The 14823-nt window shown below is 41.3% G+C and overlaps 1 protein-coding gene across 3 annotated transcripts in view; it reads right to left on the bottom strand.

Annotated features, from left to right (window-relative positions):
• Positions 1–14823, bottom strand: part of LOC134213157 (peptidyl-prolyl cis-trans isomerase FKBP2) — a 102364-nt gene that overhangs the window by 77349 nt on the left and 10192 nt on the right. For all 3 annotated transcript variants that reach the window (XM_062691819.1, XM_062691821.1, XM_062691820.1), the window contains exon 2: positions 735–910. In XM_062691819.1, coding sequence (XP_062547803.1) covers positions 735–910 — 176 coding nt within the window. The remainder of the gene's footprint in view (positions 1–734; positions 911–14823) is intronic.

The following is a 14823-nucleotide window of genomic DNA, read 5'->3' as shown; positions in this document are numbered from 1 at the left end:
CTAGGTATAGAAAAATCGTGACAAAGGAAGCAGAGGGGGTCTAGAAATCTAAAAAACTAGTGGACGTCATAATTGAATCGCCTCACAGTAGGAAAGTTTTTTGGGCTTTATTATGAATTATGAAAAGGAGGTTTATTTTACGTTATTATTTATTATTAACATCTGATATTTGTAACAGAGCGGATATTTTCCTGGAAGATAGAAGCGAAGAGAGCCCTTCGAGAAGAACCAAACGAAGTTATAGACTGGGAATTCCAAATACTTTCTCCATTATGTATTTATACACTGCTCCGTAATACGCAACAACGCTGAACTGAACTAGCTTTCAAAGAGGATTATCATACCGTCAATGATTCAAGTACCAAATTTCGATACACTCACCATATGTTAGCTCGAATAATTAGCAACCAGTCGACAACTGATACCCCAATTTAGCACACCACAAAACTCGCCATGCTGACATGGACTGCAACCACACAAAACTCGGCCACGCGTCAAAGATATTGGAGAACTGATAAGCGACAAACCCGGCAGCAGCGTTCTACGGTGCCGCAACAGATGTTGAACATTGGAGCTCCCGCTGCCTGTCAGCTGAATCGGTACTAAATCAACGACTGTCCTCTGACCCAAATAGTGAGTGCGCTCCCGATAAGTATGCTGCCTATATTTCGCCGCCCACCCGTACTTTACCCGAAAATCCCTCATCCGCATGCGATGTGCGTGCGTGCACCTACCTTGAATCGAATTTGGTTCCATCGGTGAGCTTGCCGGTGTAGTGCATCGTCAGCATGTCGCCGTTTTTGCTCTTGGTGGTGCATCCCTCCGGCACGTTGACCACGTCGACCTTCAGCTTTCCCTCGCAGAGTACGGCCGCCACCAGGCAGGCCAGGACTAGCACTTTGGAAATCATCTGTTACAAAAACGGAAAGGAGAAACGGGGAAGGAATCCGAATGAGATACGTGGATTAATGTGATTGTAGGCTGGACTCAAATGTGAACTAGTGCAACGTGTTCAAGGTTGCGCGATGAACTTGGGTTAAACCGATCGAGAAGCTGTTATCAAAAATTGCATGCTGTTCGAGTTGCATAATTTTGTGACGGTACAATAAATCAGTGTGATGCGCTTTACATTGGCAAGTGTTTGCTGGTCAGAATATTAAAATTAGATTTTCGTATGCAGTGCCGCTGATTTGGCTTCGTCATGACACAAATTAGACACTTTGCGTCGTAAATATCTTTGAATTGTAGTTTGAATTAATTAGAAATACATAGCTAATCCATCGAGTTTTGGATCTCATTTTATACTACAAACTATGTTCTTAGTGGATCTTGGACTGCATTTTGAATGATTTTCTATTCAGCATTTCTAAAGTTTCAATTGAATGTTTTTTTATGTCGACCATTCTTGGAAGTTTCGATTTGTTTTGAACTGAGAAGATCGGCCTGATTTGGCATAAACACGAACTTTTCGTCTCGAAATTTTTAGTCCAACGCATCTGCTTGCTGGGCTGGGACTCAAACTATGCATTTTATTTATTTATCATCAGACTAAGGCCGGAGTGGCCTGTGCTGCACATAAAAGACTTCTCCATTCAGCTCGGTTCAAGGCTGCACTTCGCCAACCACGCAGTCTGCGGAGGGTCCGCAAGTCGTCCTCCACCTGATCGATCCACCTTGCCCGCTGTGCACCTCGCCTTCTTGTTCCCGTCGGATCGTTGTCGAGAACCATTTTCCCCGGATTACTGTCCGACATTCTGGCTACGTGCCCGGCCCACCGCAGTCTTCCGATTTTCGCGGTGTGAACGATGGATGGTTCTCCCAACAGCTGATGCAATTCGTGGTTCATTCGCCTCCTCCACGTACCGTCCGCCATCTGCACACCACCATAGATGGTACGCAACACTTTCCTTTCGAAAACTCCCAGTGCGCGTTGGTCCTCCACGAGCATCGTCCAGGTCTCGTGTCCGTAGAGAACTACCGGTCTTATAAGCGTTTTGTAGATAGTCAGTTTGGTACGGCGGCGAACTCTATTCGATCGGAGCGTCTTGCGGAGTCCAAAGTACGTACGATTTCCAGCCACTATGCGTCTCCGAATTTCTCTGCTGGTATCGTTATCGGCGGTCACCAGTGAGCCCAAGTACACGAATTCTTCAACCACCTCGATTTCGTCACCACCGATAGAAACTCGTGGTGGGTGGCTCACATTGACCTCTCTTGAGCCTCTTCCTATCATGTACTTCGTCTTCGACGTGTTGATGACTAGTCCAATCCGTTTAGCTTCGCTTTTCAGTCTGATGTAGGCTTCCTCCATCCTCTCAAAGTTACGTGCCATGATATCAATGTCGTCGGCGAAACCAAATAACTGGACGGACTTCGTGAAAATCGTACCACTCGTGTCAATCCCTGCCCTTCGTATTACTCCCTCCAAAGCGATGTTGAATAGCAGACATGAGAGACCATCACCTTGCCGTAACCCTCTACGCGTTTCGAAGGGACTCGAGAATGCCCCTGAAACTCGAACTACGCACATCACCCGATCCATCGTCGCCTTGATCAACCGTATCAGTTTATCCGGAAATCCGTTTTCGTGCATTAGCTGCCATAGCTGGTCCCGATCGATTGTATCATATGCGGCTTTGAACTTCGATAAATAGATGATGTGTGGGCACGTTGTATTCGCGGCATTTCTGCAATACCTGACGTATGGCGAACACCTGGTCTGTGGTAGAGCGTTCACCCATAAATCCCGCCTGGTACTGCCCCACGAACTCTCTTGCAATTGGTGTTAGTCGGCGGCATAAAATTTGGGAGAGTACCTTGTAGGCGGCGTTCAGCAATGTGATTGCGCGGTAGTTGCTACAATCTAGCTTATCGCCCTTTTTGTAGATGGGACACACGACACCTTCCATCCACTCCTGCGGCAGAACCTCATCCTCCCAAACCTTGGTAATCACCCAGTGCAGCGCTCTAGCCAGTGCTTCACCACCGTGTTTAAACAGCTCTCCTGGTAGTTTGTCAGCTCCAGGAGCTTTGTTGTTTTTCAGCCGGCCGATCTCCTCCTGGATTTCCTGGAGATTCGGAGCCGGAAGTCGCATATCCTGCGCGCGTGCTCCTAGGTTCATTACCATACCGCCACCGTTGTCTGCCATATCGCCATTCAGGTGCTCTTCGTAGTGCTGCCGCCACCTTTGGATCACCTCACGCTCGTTCGTAAGAAGGTTCCCGTTTATGTCCTTACACATATCGGGCTGTGGCACGTAGCCCTTACGTGAACGGTTCAACTTCTCATAGAACTTTCGTGCGTTATTAGCGCGGTACAGTTCCTCCGCCTCTTCACGGTCTCGATCTTCCTGCTGGCGCTTTTTCCTCCGGAAAATCGAGTTTTGTCTGTTCCGCGCCCGTTTGTATCGTGCCTCGTTCGCCCTCGTGCGGTGTTGCAGCAATCTCGCCCATGCTGCATTCTTCTCCTCAACTAACTGCTCACATTCGCCGTCATATCAGTCGTTTCTCTGATCCGGAGCCACCGTGCCTAGTGCAGAGGTTGCGGTGCTTCCAATGGCGGATCGAATATCTCTCCAGCCATCTTCAAGAGATGCTGCGCCTAGTTGCTCTTCCGTTGGGAGTGCCACTTCCAGCTGCTGCGCGTAGTCTTGGGCTAGTCTACCGTCTTGTAGCCGCCCAATGTTAAGCCGCGGCGGACGACTCCGACGCGTGTTGATCACCGTCGAGAGTTTTGAGCGCAGACATACTGCGACGAGGTAGTGGTCGGATTCAATATTCGCACTGCGGTAAGTGCGTACGTTCGTGATGTCGGAGAAGAATTTACCGTCGATTAGAACGTGGTCGATTTGGTTTTCCGTTACTTGATTAGGTGATTTCCATGTGGCCTTGTGGATATTCTTACGGGGAAGAAAGTGCTTCGGACTACCATTCCGCGGAGGCTGCAAAGTTTATGCATCGTTGGCCGTTGTCGTTCGATACGGTATGCAGACTATCCGGTCCGATGACCGGTCTATACATTTCCTCCCTTCCTACCTGAGCGTTCATGTCACCGATGACGATTTTGACGTCCCGCAGTGGGCATCCATCGTATGTCTGCTCCAGCTGCGCATAGAACGCTTCTTTCTCGTCGTCGGATCTCCCTTCGTGTGGGCAGTGCACGTTGATGATGCTATAGTTGAAGAAACGGCCTTTTATCCTCAGCTTGCACATCTTTGCGTTGATTGGCTGCCACCCAATCACGCGTTGGCGCATCTTTCCCAGCACTATGAAGCCGGTTCCCAGCTCGTTTGTGGTGCCACAGCTTTGGTAGAAGGTAGCCGCTCGATGCCCGCTTTTCCACACTTTCTGTCCTGTCCAGCGGATTTCCTGCAGCGCTACGACATCGAAGTTGCGGGGATGTAATTCATCGTAGATTATCCTGTCGCAACCTGCGAAGCCTAGCGACTTGCAGTTCCATGTTCCAAGCTTCCAATCGTGATCCTTTATTCGTCGCCTAGGTCGTTGCCGATTGTATCGAGTCGTATTATCTTCTATGTTGTTCGTAATAGTTGTTTTTAAAGGCGGCTTATTGGGCCTGCGCAAACCTCCTGTCTCGTCGGAGGGCCGTCGTGTCAGGGCTGTTTAGCGTCCCACCTAACACCAGGACTTGGGCTTGTGCGCTTTGAGCGGCACACGGTCGCTTTGGCGGAGCCTACTTGCGGATACATGCAGCTTTTTATAGAGGTTTAACAGGGCCCACTGTCAAACCCCACCACATCCTAGGCAGGCGCCACAACTCGCAGATGGCCTGGGGAGGGATCGTCAAGCCCTTGGACATAGTCCCTGCTGCCCCCAAATTATGCATTACGAATCATATATATTTGGGTAAGGCTACCCAAAGAATTCAATAAACATATGCTATATTGGTAGTTCACCTACATAAGTTCCTAATTTTGAATAGTCTAAGAGCTATGCGTAGAATTTAAAATATGTAATATAAAAAGAACACGCTAAAATGATTTTGAAAAAATAGTCTTAGACCATTAATAAATAAATTATTCATTTTGGAATTCCTGCATAATTATTTTCATTTGCATTTTGCAGCGTTTGGTGGGGCAATGAGAGCGCAAGTCAATCCAAGGCCGTTAGTAGAGAGGGTAATGGCAGAAGAGTCCTTGCGGACCACTTGAACGCCATGGGGTAGGATAAGGATGGGGTGAAGTGAGGTTCGGATTTGGAATCGACTCGACACTAATGCAAAATGTAATTGAATGCCAACTAATCAATGATCAAAGGTTAAAATGATAATTTCAAAAATTAGTACAACGTTTTTCTAGTTTTTAAAAGCAATGTATAAAATGTAATGTCTTCTTCATTTGCCTTGGAGCTATTTTGATGTGGTTTGAAAAGTCATATAGTCTAATTATAAGTTATTAAGTTTGTTAGCTTTATGGGACCACATTGAAAATATAAAAGAAATATTGCGTAGTGTTCTATTTTATAACTTTTATTTATGCAGAATGAAAATTAATTAATTTTGTTTGTTCTGGGTGTAGGGTATGCGTTCGTCAAATCACTTTGTTTACCTAAGTCATGGTTTCGTCAATGTTCTTAAGCTGTGTCGACACTACAAACTCAATGTAATATATATCATGTCAAAGTGGAAACTGTTAAAGAATTTGGTTTATTCTGTTATGATTTTTTGTCAAGGTTCCTTATAACTTTAAACTGTTCTAACAAGTAGCTTTATCGTTGTTTAATTACGGTGATAATCTATAAAGTACTAATCAAGGTCAGTTATAGGATTCACTTTTCGGTGGCAAAGTAAAGTTTCATCACGCCTATTCCCTATGTATTGGTAAAAATTATCGACAATGAAGCCGTCATAAGATTGATCATATACCATCATTATAATGTGTGGTATTTTTTATTATTGCTCTTCGAAGTGAGGCATAACAAAATAAAACTGGCGCCACGTTCCTAGTTTCGAAAAAACTTCTAGTCAGTGAATCCAGTAGTCGATTCCCTACGAATGTCTTGAATACTTTATTTTTTCAATAAATGCCTAGCTATCTAAATGTAAGCGTGGCTACGACTCAGCGTCACAGGGAAAGCATCAGAAAAGTATTGCGAAAAGAAGAGAACTCACATCATTATCACTGATGAAAAAGGCCTCTGCCTGACTGTACTATCATTCACGGCTCCAAGAAACGCTGTCCGTTGGATCACATGCACATACGTTAAATCAGTGCGCCAATGCCAGATATGTGACGCGGCACCTAACAAAAATAGTCAACATGTGATACCACCACGACAGGATATGTCTTTGGTTGCCATATCAGTGCTAATGTTGTAAGCCCACCAATCGCGGCAAGATAACATATCCGAGGGGAGGGATTTTGGAATTCCTGCATAATCGGAACAAAAAAGAGTGCTTTGAAAACCAATTTGATTAACAACAATCAATGCATTTAAGTTTTCCTCACTTATTGTTGTGAAATATTTGTACAAAATGGTTTCTCTATTCTGATGATATTTAAATAGTTAGCATTAGCATTTAGCAGTTCGCACAAATTCGTAGGTGGTACAAGCCAAGACTATTGTATGAGAGTAACATCACTTTCATCCGTTACCACAGATATTGATTTGGGAATAATCACTGACTCTTAGATGGAAGCAATGTACTCTCCAATAGTCGAGATCTGTCCTGGCCACGTCCTTGCGAATGCTGAGGAAGGGGAAAGATGGTTAGTTGGACACCTACTTATAAAAGATGCAGAGAACTGTAAGACCTCTCATAGGTGCCACGGGAGGTTTTGGAATCGTTAGTGTGGAAGGTTATAACATTAGGAATCGTTTTGGTACAACGTGACACACAGAAAGAACTAAGATAGAACTACAAAGTAGGAAAGGGATGAGCCTGGAATTGAACCCACGACCTCCTGCTTATAAGGCAGAAGCGGTAGCCACTAGACCACCAAGCTCGTCATCCTGATGGCATTTAAATAGTTATTCATAAAAGAGCTTTTTGAACGTATTTCTTTAAATATTTCTTGATTGAATCATCAAAAACTATAGCCTTAACTATATTTTTAAATAACTTCTGTGTTTGACTGTCTTATCTGTAATTTATTTTGGTATATGCGGCTGTGCAATCCCAATACTCAGTCAGAGCGAGTATTTTATGTTCGTTCCAACGTTTTGGCACTGACCAGTACCATATGATTAATAAATATGGGACTCAACGATTATTCCCTGAAGATGATGATGAGAAATCGCCCGAATGGATCATTTTTCCGAAAATGCCGTTTGGCCAATATAGTCGTTTGAAAAGTAATAAGTTCGAAGTAAGAAGCGCGAAGTGAGAAGTGAGAAATATATAGTGAAAAACGAGAAGTAAGAAGGAACAAGTGAGACATCTCACTTCCAACTTCTGATTTTGCACTTCTCAATTTATATAATAAGAAGTAGGAAATGAGCAGTGAGACATACTTTTTTACAGTGAGAAATGAGAAAAGTCACTAACTTTTCACAGTGAGAAATGAGATGTGAGAAATGATAAGTAAAATGTGAGAACTCTCACTCATTATATTTCATTTTCTCACTTCCCACTTCCCACATTTCATTTCTCACTTCTTACTCCTCATTTCTCACTTCTCACTTTGCAAAATCTCAAAATTCTCGAGCTTGGTTTCATAGGTGCGTAACTGTATTGATCGATGTCGTCGTCGTCGTCGATGTTTTCTTGTTATTATTGTACCGAATTGCGCTAGTTTGTCGATGATTTAATGGTTTGGTGTGATAAAGGATGATTGTATCTTGCACCTGAATCAATAATCACGGTTGTAGCTTTTGAAACAAATGAGTTATTAACAAAATATAAATATATCGATTATAACAAAATATATCGATTAAGAGAAATCGATCAATACAGTTACGCCACTATGAAACTAAGCGCGAGAATTTGAGACTTTTTCACCTAGTATGTCTCATTTCTCACTTCGCACGTCTCAGTCACGTCACACCTTCATCACTATTGTTCTGCCAAGCGACATTTAAGATCACACGACACTTTCATTTTTCAGTTATATGACCCATTCCGCCAAATGACATTGCCGGCAAAATAACCCTTTCTGCCAAACGACCATTTCAGCCAGACGGCATTTCCAGACAAATAACCTAGTAGGCTAAACGACTTTTCCGGCGATATGACTCAAATGGCCCTTCCTGTCAAATCATCATTTCGGCCAAATGTAAGTTTCGGCCAAATCTCGCTTAACTTTTCAAAAGGACCTAAGTGACATTTTTTTCATGAATTAATTTGAATAGCGCAATCAACAGAACAACATGAAAGCTTTTGATTGCAGTACTAAAATTAATTCATGAAAAAAATGTTACTTAGGTCCTTTTGAAAAGTTAAACGAGAAATCATCTGTTCGGCCGAACGACATAGGACATACGGCGGATTGATTCGTTCGAACAGATGGAATTCTGATTAATGGTTAGTTCGGCCATATGATATGTTAAGACAAACAACTAGTGCCTTCGGTCAAATGGCTTTCAGCCAAATGAATTCATCCAGAATATTAGCTCAAATAAATTTGAAATACTTATCATTACAACATTGCAATACAATCATTGTAATAAAATCTTTACCGAAATATTTTGGCTTTTTCAGTCTGATATATTCAAACGGGTTTATATTTGCATTGCCCGACGTTTCGGCCCGTTTATTGGGTCTTTTTCAAGGGAAAAGCTGTCTGCAGACAAAGCTTTCCAAATTAGTAGGTGTTCTATTAACATTTTCTCATTATAAAAAAGACAAGTCAGTCCAGTACCTACAACAATCCAGGGTTTATCGTTCATTTGTCTCTATCGATCAAGGAATATCGCTTATCCCTCGTTTCATAACGGTCAAAGCCAGCTGTTGATCGAGGATACCTTTTGTTAAAACTTTATTAAAGCCGTATAGGACAAAAACAGGGCCACTCGGTGCCGTATTGGCCAAGCGTTGACACACCAAAGCGTTGACCTCAGACTGCTACATGGCCTGGAGTTGACTTGCCTAGCACGTCGGGAGCTTGTTAGCATACTCTCCCTCCCCAGTTTTCAACCAGTACCTACGCGTAGCCTCTCTCCACACCCGCTGACTCTGCCTGCGCCGAAGCAGAATCATCCCATTTCACCATCATGTGCAGGCAGCTATTTGCCGAAAAGCCGCCACATCCGGAGACCAGAAAATCCCTCTCCTTGTTGAAGAGGATAGCATTCTGCAAACGATCTTTTTCAAAGGAATCGAATTCCATACACGATAGCTGGCGTCAGGTTCACTGGCATAGAGGCACATTAAAAGATGAGACAACACGGGAGCTTTACGACGGTTTGCTTTCGATACGTTACAGGAACATCCTAACGGTGTTGGATGGCCTTCCTGAACAATGCAGAGTCTTCTCGGCGGAAACCGCAATTGCTGAATTTTGATAAACCGGTCCTAGTACAGACTGATTCCGTCAGTGCCATTGCTGTCAACAGTCGACAACCTTTGCCTGCATCCTGGGGCACCGTGTGGGATTTAACCAAAGACCGACTGCGTATGAGGTGGAAGCGCTAGTCATATGACTACTCATGCACAAGCCCGTTAAATATGTGGCTTGATAAACTCCCTAAAATTGATCAATCTATGAGATTGCTGCTATAAAAATTTGTTTTATAATTAATGTATAGACAAAAATAATTGTAGAAGTACCAAAACTATTACAGCAAAGTAGAGAACTTTCGAAGATGCTAAATCCACCCAAAGCCTTGAGGGAACGCAGAGCTTGAGCTAAGAAAAAAAAAAAATTTCTCTTTGCTTTCATATTTGCAATTCCTTAAAAAATAAACATCAGTTAAACGGACGGTACGAAATTGTTTTTTTTTTTTTTTTTACTAATTTTATTTGCTAATTATCTAATACATGCATTCATCTCTTAGACTAGGTGTTCCGTGTTTTCTTAACACTATCATCCTTATTTGCTATTAGTTATTATTAATACATTTCAATTGCCTCTGGCAGTTAGAATTTTTCCTCTGGTTGAATTGAACCATGTAGGAATTACAATGTTTTCAACTTAAACTAAACTTAACCTATTTTATACTAAGGGTACAAGGAGTTAATCGTTGCAATAGAAGATTGCAACAATTTTTGTCTAAAATTGGAAATTATTTTGTTGGACATTTGTTGCAATGTCTCAATATTAGAAATTCTATGAAGTTCATTGGTACTATACCACGGAGGCAACTTCAGAATCATTTTCAAAATTTTATTTTGAATCCTCTGGAGTGCCTTCTTTCTGGTATTGCAGCAACTAGCCCATATTGGCACAGCATACAACATGGCAGGTCTAAACATTTGTTTGTAAATCAAAAGTTTGTTCTTAAGACAAAGTTTTGATTTTCTGTTTATAAGTGGATATAGGCACTTAATATATTTGTTACATTTGGCTTGAAGGCCTTCAATGTGATTTTTAAAAGTTAATTTTTGATCTAGCAGAAGTCCTAAATATTTAGCTTCGCTAGACCAATTAATTGGAACCCCATTCATAGTGACAATATGTCTGCTAGAAGGTTTCAAATAAGAAGCTCTCGGCTTATGTGGGAAAATTATAAGCTGAGTTTTGGAAGCATTCGGGAAATTTTCCATTTTGCAAGTAAGTGGAGAAAATATCCAAACTTTTTGCAATCTACTACAAATGACACGAAGGCTTCGCCCTTTGGCTGAAAGGCCCGTGTCATCTGCAAACAAAGATTTTGACACCCTGGTGGTAAATCAGGTAAGTCAGAAGTAAAAATGTTATACAAAATGGGCCCCAGTATGCTGCCTTGGGAACACTAGTTCTTACAGGTAATCTATCAGATTTAGTATTCTGATAGTTTACCTGCAGCGAGCGATCTGATAAATAATTTTGGATCAGTTTAATGATGTACAGAGGAAAATTAAAATTCATCAATTTTACAATCAAACCTTCATGCCAAACACTGTCAAATGCTTTCTCTATATCAAGAAGAGCAACTCCAGTCGAATATCCTTCAGATTTGTTGAGCCGAATTAAGTTCGTAACTCTTAATAACTGATGAGTGGTTGAATGCCCATGGCGAAAACCAAATTGCTCATCAGCAAAAATAGAATTGTCATTAATATGAACCATCATTCTATTTAAAATAATCTTTTCAAACAGTTTGCTTATTGAAGAAAGCGAACTGATTGGGCGATAACTAGAAGCCTCAGCTGGATTTTTGTCCGGCTTCAAAATTGGAACAACTTTGGCGTTTTTCCATTTATCTGGAAAGTATGCCAATTGAAAACATTTGTTAAATAAATTAACCAAAAAGGATAAAGAGCTCTCAGGAAGTTTTTTGATGAGTATGTAGAAAATACCATCATCAACTTTTATATTTTTAAATTTTCTAGTAATGGATCTCACTTCATCCAAATTAGTTTCCAACGAAGGGTTAAAAACATTCTCTTGATTGAGAATGTCTTCGAAGCTTCGTGTAACCTGATCCTCAATTGGACTAGTGAGACCTAGACTAAAATTATGGGCACTCTCGAACTGCTGAGCAAGTTTTTGAGCCTTTTCGCCATTTGTTAATAAAATTTTATTTCCCCTTTAAGCGCTGGAATTGGCTTTTGAGGTTTTTTAAGAATTTTTGTTAATTTCCAAAAGGGTTTCGAACTGGGATCCAACTTCGAGACATTATTCTCAAAGTTGGTATTTCTCAGAATAGCGAAACGTTTTTAATTTCATTTTGCAAATCTCGCCAAATAACTTTCAACGCGGGATCGCGAGTTCTTTTGTATTGCCTTCTTCTCACATTTTTAAGACGGATCAGTAGCTGAAGATCGTCGTCAATAATAATGGAGTTGAATTTAACTTCACATTTCGGAATTGCAATGCCTCTGGCTTCGACAATTAAATTTGTCAAAGATACGAGAGCATTATCAATATCACTTTTGGTATCGAGAGGAATATCAACATCAAAATTCCTATCGATATACGTATTATATAAATCCCAATCAGCTCTATGATAATTAAAAGTAGAGCTGATTGGATTATAAATGGCTTCCTGTGAGATTTCAAACGTCACAGGAAGGTGATCAGAGTCAAAGTCAGCATGAGTTACCAATTGGCCACACAGCTGACTTGAATCCGTTAAAACTAAATCAATTGTAGAAGGATTTCGACTGGAAGAAAAACAAGTTGGTCCATTGTGATATTGAATAGTATAATATCCTGCAGAACAATCTTCAAATAAAATTTTACCATTGGAATTGCTTTGAGCATTATTCCATGAACGGTGTTTGGCATTGAAGTCACCAATTACGAAGAATTTTGATTTGTTGCGAGTCAGAATTTGAAGATCAGCTTTCAACAAATTCTTTTGCTGCCCATTGCATTGAAAAGGCAAGTAGGCTGCAATGAAGGAAAATTGTCCAAAATTTGTTTCAACAGAAACTCCCAAGGTTTCAAAAACTTTGGTTTCAAACGAAGAAAATAATTTATGTTTGATACGTCTATTAATGACAATGGCGACCCCACCACAGGCGCTGTCAAGACGATCATTTCTGTAGATAAAATAGTTTGGATCTCTTTTAATGGAGAGTCCTGGTTTTAAATACGTTTCAGTTATAATGACAATATGCACATTATGAACTGAAAGGAAGTTGAATAATTCATCTTCCTTACCCTTTAGAGAGCGGGCATTCCAATTTAGAACTTTCACACAATTATTTGGATCCATTGAAACGGAGTCCGATAACAATTTTTTGTGTACTTTATACCAACCTGAACAGCTTCAGAAATGGTATTTGCTTTGAACATTGCATCAATCATGTGATGCAATTGTTTAGTTTAAAAATCAAAAGCGGAAGCAGTCATGCTACCTGAATCGGCAACATGACCATTATTTTCCGTTGGGACATGGGTATAAACCTCATTTTGAGAAGAGAAATTTTGTCTACCAGCCGCGATGTTTGCATACGTAGGTACATTCGAAAAATTGGAATTTACTGAAGTGCTTGCTACCCGTTGACGAGCGGCAAAATTTGTTTGTGAATTGTGGTGGGTATGAATTGCTCGACCGGTAACCGGTTTCGAAATTTGAGCGTTTGAAAAATTTCTACCCGTCGAATCTGGGATCCGATTGGAATTTCCCGTCATCAATTTTGCACGGAATTCAAAACTTTTTGCGTGAAGGGCATTCCCAGAAATTGGATTTATGATTGCCCCACAGTTTGCGCACTTAAATTTATTGGAATCTTCTCTCACAGGACATGCGTCCTTGGCGTGAGAGGTTCCACCACAAATCATGCATTTAGCATCCATGTGACAATGTTTGGTTCCATGACCCCACTTTTGGCACTTACGGCACTGGGTAAGTTTTGGAAGTTTCCCCCAGGCCTGCGGAAATGTTCCCATGTAACACGGACATGAGACATAATACAGGCCTTTTCCAAACTTTTCATATTATTTAGTTCACTTTTGTTAAAATGAACTAAATAAAATTCTTGAGAAATGCCCCTCTGGGAAGTTCCAGAATGGGATTTCTTTTCATCTTAATTACTTGGACTGGTGAAAATCCAAGTAATTGAGAAATTTCAATTTTAATCTCATCCAGTGATTTGTCATCACTGGGGAGACCTTTCAAGACGACTTTGAACAATCGCTCAGTTTTGTCGTCGTATGTGAAGAATTTATGGCGCTTCTCAGTTAAATAGTGAAGAAGACGTTTGCGATCGTCAAAGGATCCCGGCAAAACGCGGCAGTCACCCTTCCTAGCAATCTGAAATGAAACCTTGATCCCCTGAAGGTTACTCAAAATCTCATTCCGGAAGCCAGAAAACTCGGCAACAGATACCACAATTGGCGGAATCCTTTGCTTTTTCGCATGAATCGAATCACCTGGGCTAGAGGTAGATTCGATTTGCTCAATTTCATCATTAATCAAATCGAACTGATTGCTCAGTTCGATTGGAAAAATTATTTCCGATATTAGAGTTAGAAGGAATATCTGAATTCTCCAACTTCCTTCTATTTTTTCCGCGCTTAGGCAGGACGGTCTTGAAACCTTGTTTATTTGAAGGAAGTGGAGAATTCAGAGACTCCCCCTTCCTCTTGTTTTTATTTTATCATGGCTGAGCGTGGAGACGTGACATTCTAAGAGGTTTTTTCCCAGAACGGTGTCCCTGCATGATTACCACCGCTTGTCGGAATTTTACTTCCGCAAACGGGTCCAACGTAAAACGAAGGCACGGGTCCTTGCAAAGATCGTAACGGGATCAGTGGGTACAAATAGCGCTAAGAAGCACCGTTGAAATTAAAATAGCTTCGGGTAGTATTAAAAACTTCCTTCCGCAAAGAGAGAAAGAACCGCACAGCACGAAAGCACGATGCGGTCTGACGGTACGAAATTGTGTAACGATCATGTAGCCAACTAGAAACCAGAAACAGAAAGAAAAAACTTATATTGAAGGGACTGGTCTTAATCGTTTTTTCATAAACAAAAGGTTTTACAACACTCTTATCTTTAAACGATATATTTTGGCCACAAGTAGTATTCGATGGACAATCCGGTGCCACTGATTCCAATTTTTAGGGCTTATTTTTTTTGCAATTTTTAGGCTTAAAAATAAACTGAACTCTGCAAAATTTCAGAAAATTGTTTTTTCGGCAAATTTTTTTGTCGTAAACTTTACCCAATCGGTTCCAAAGCTGCGGACCAAAACTCGAAGCAGTGCCGCAGCGCTCCGAGGGGAACGCTTTCAAAATTGGCGGACATCATAATGGTCCGTACACATATTAC

This window comes from Armigeres subalbatus, chromosome 2 (genome assembly GCF_024139115.2).
Source record: "Armigeres subalbatus isolate Guangzhou_Male chromosome 2, GZ_Asu_2, whole genome shotgun sequence".
Lineage (NCBI taxonomy): Eukaryota > Metazoa > Arthropoda > Insecta > Diptera > Culicidae > Armigeres > Armigeres subalbatus.
The sequence above is the reverse complement of the archived record's forward strand: the minus strand, read 5'-3'. Positions and strand labels throughout refer to the sequence as shown.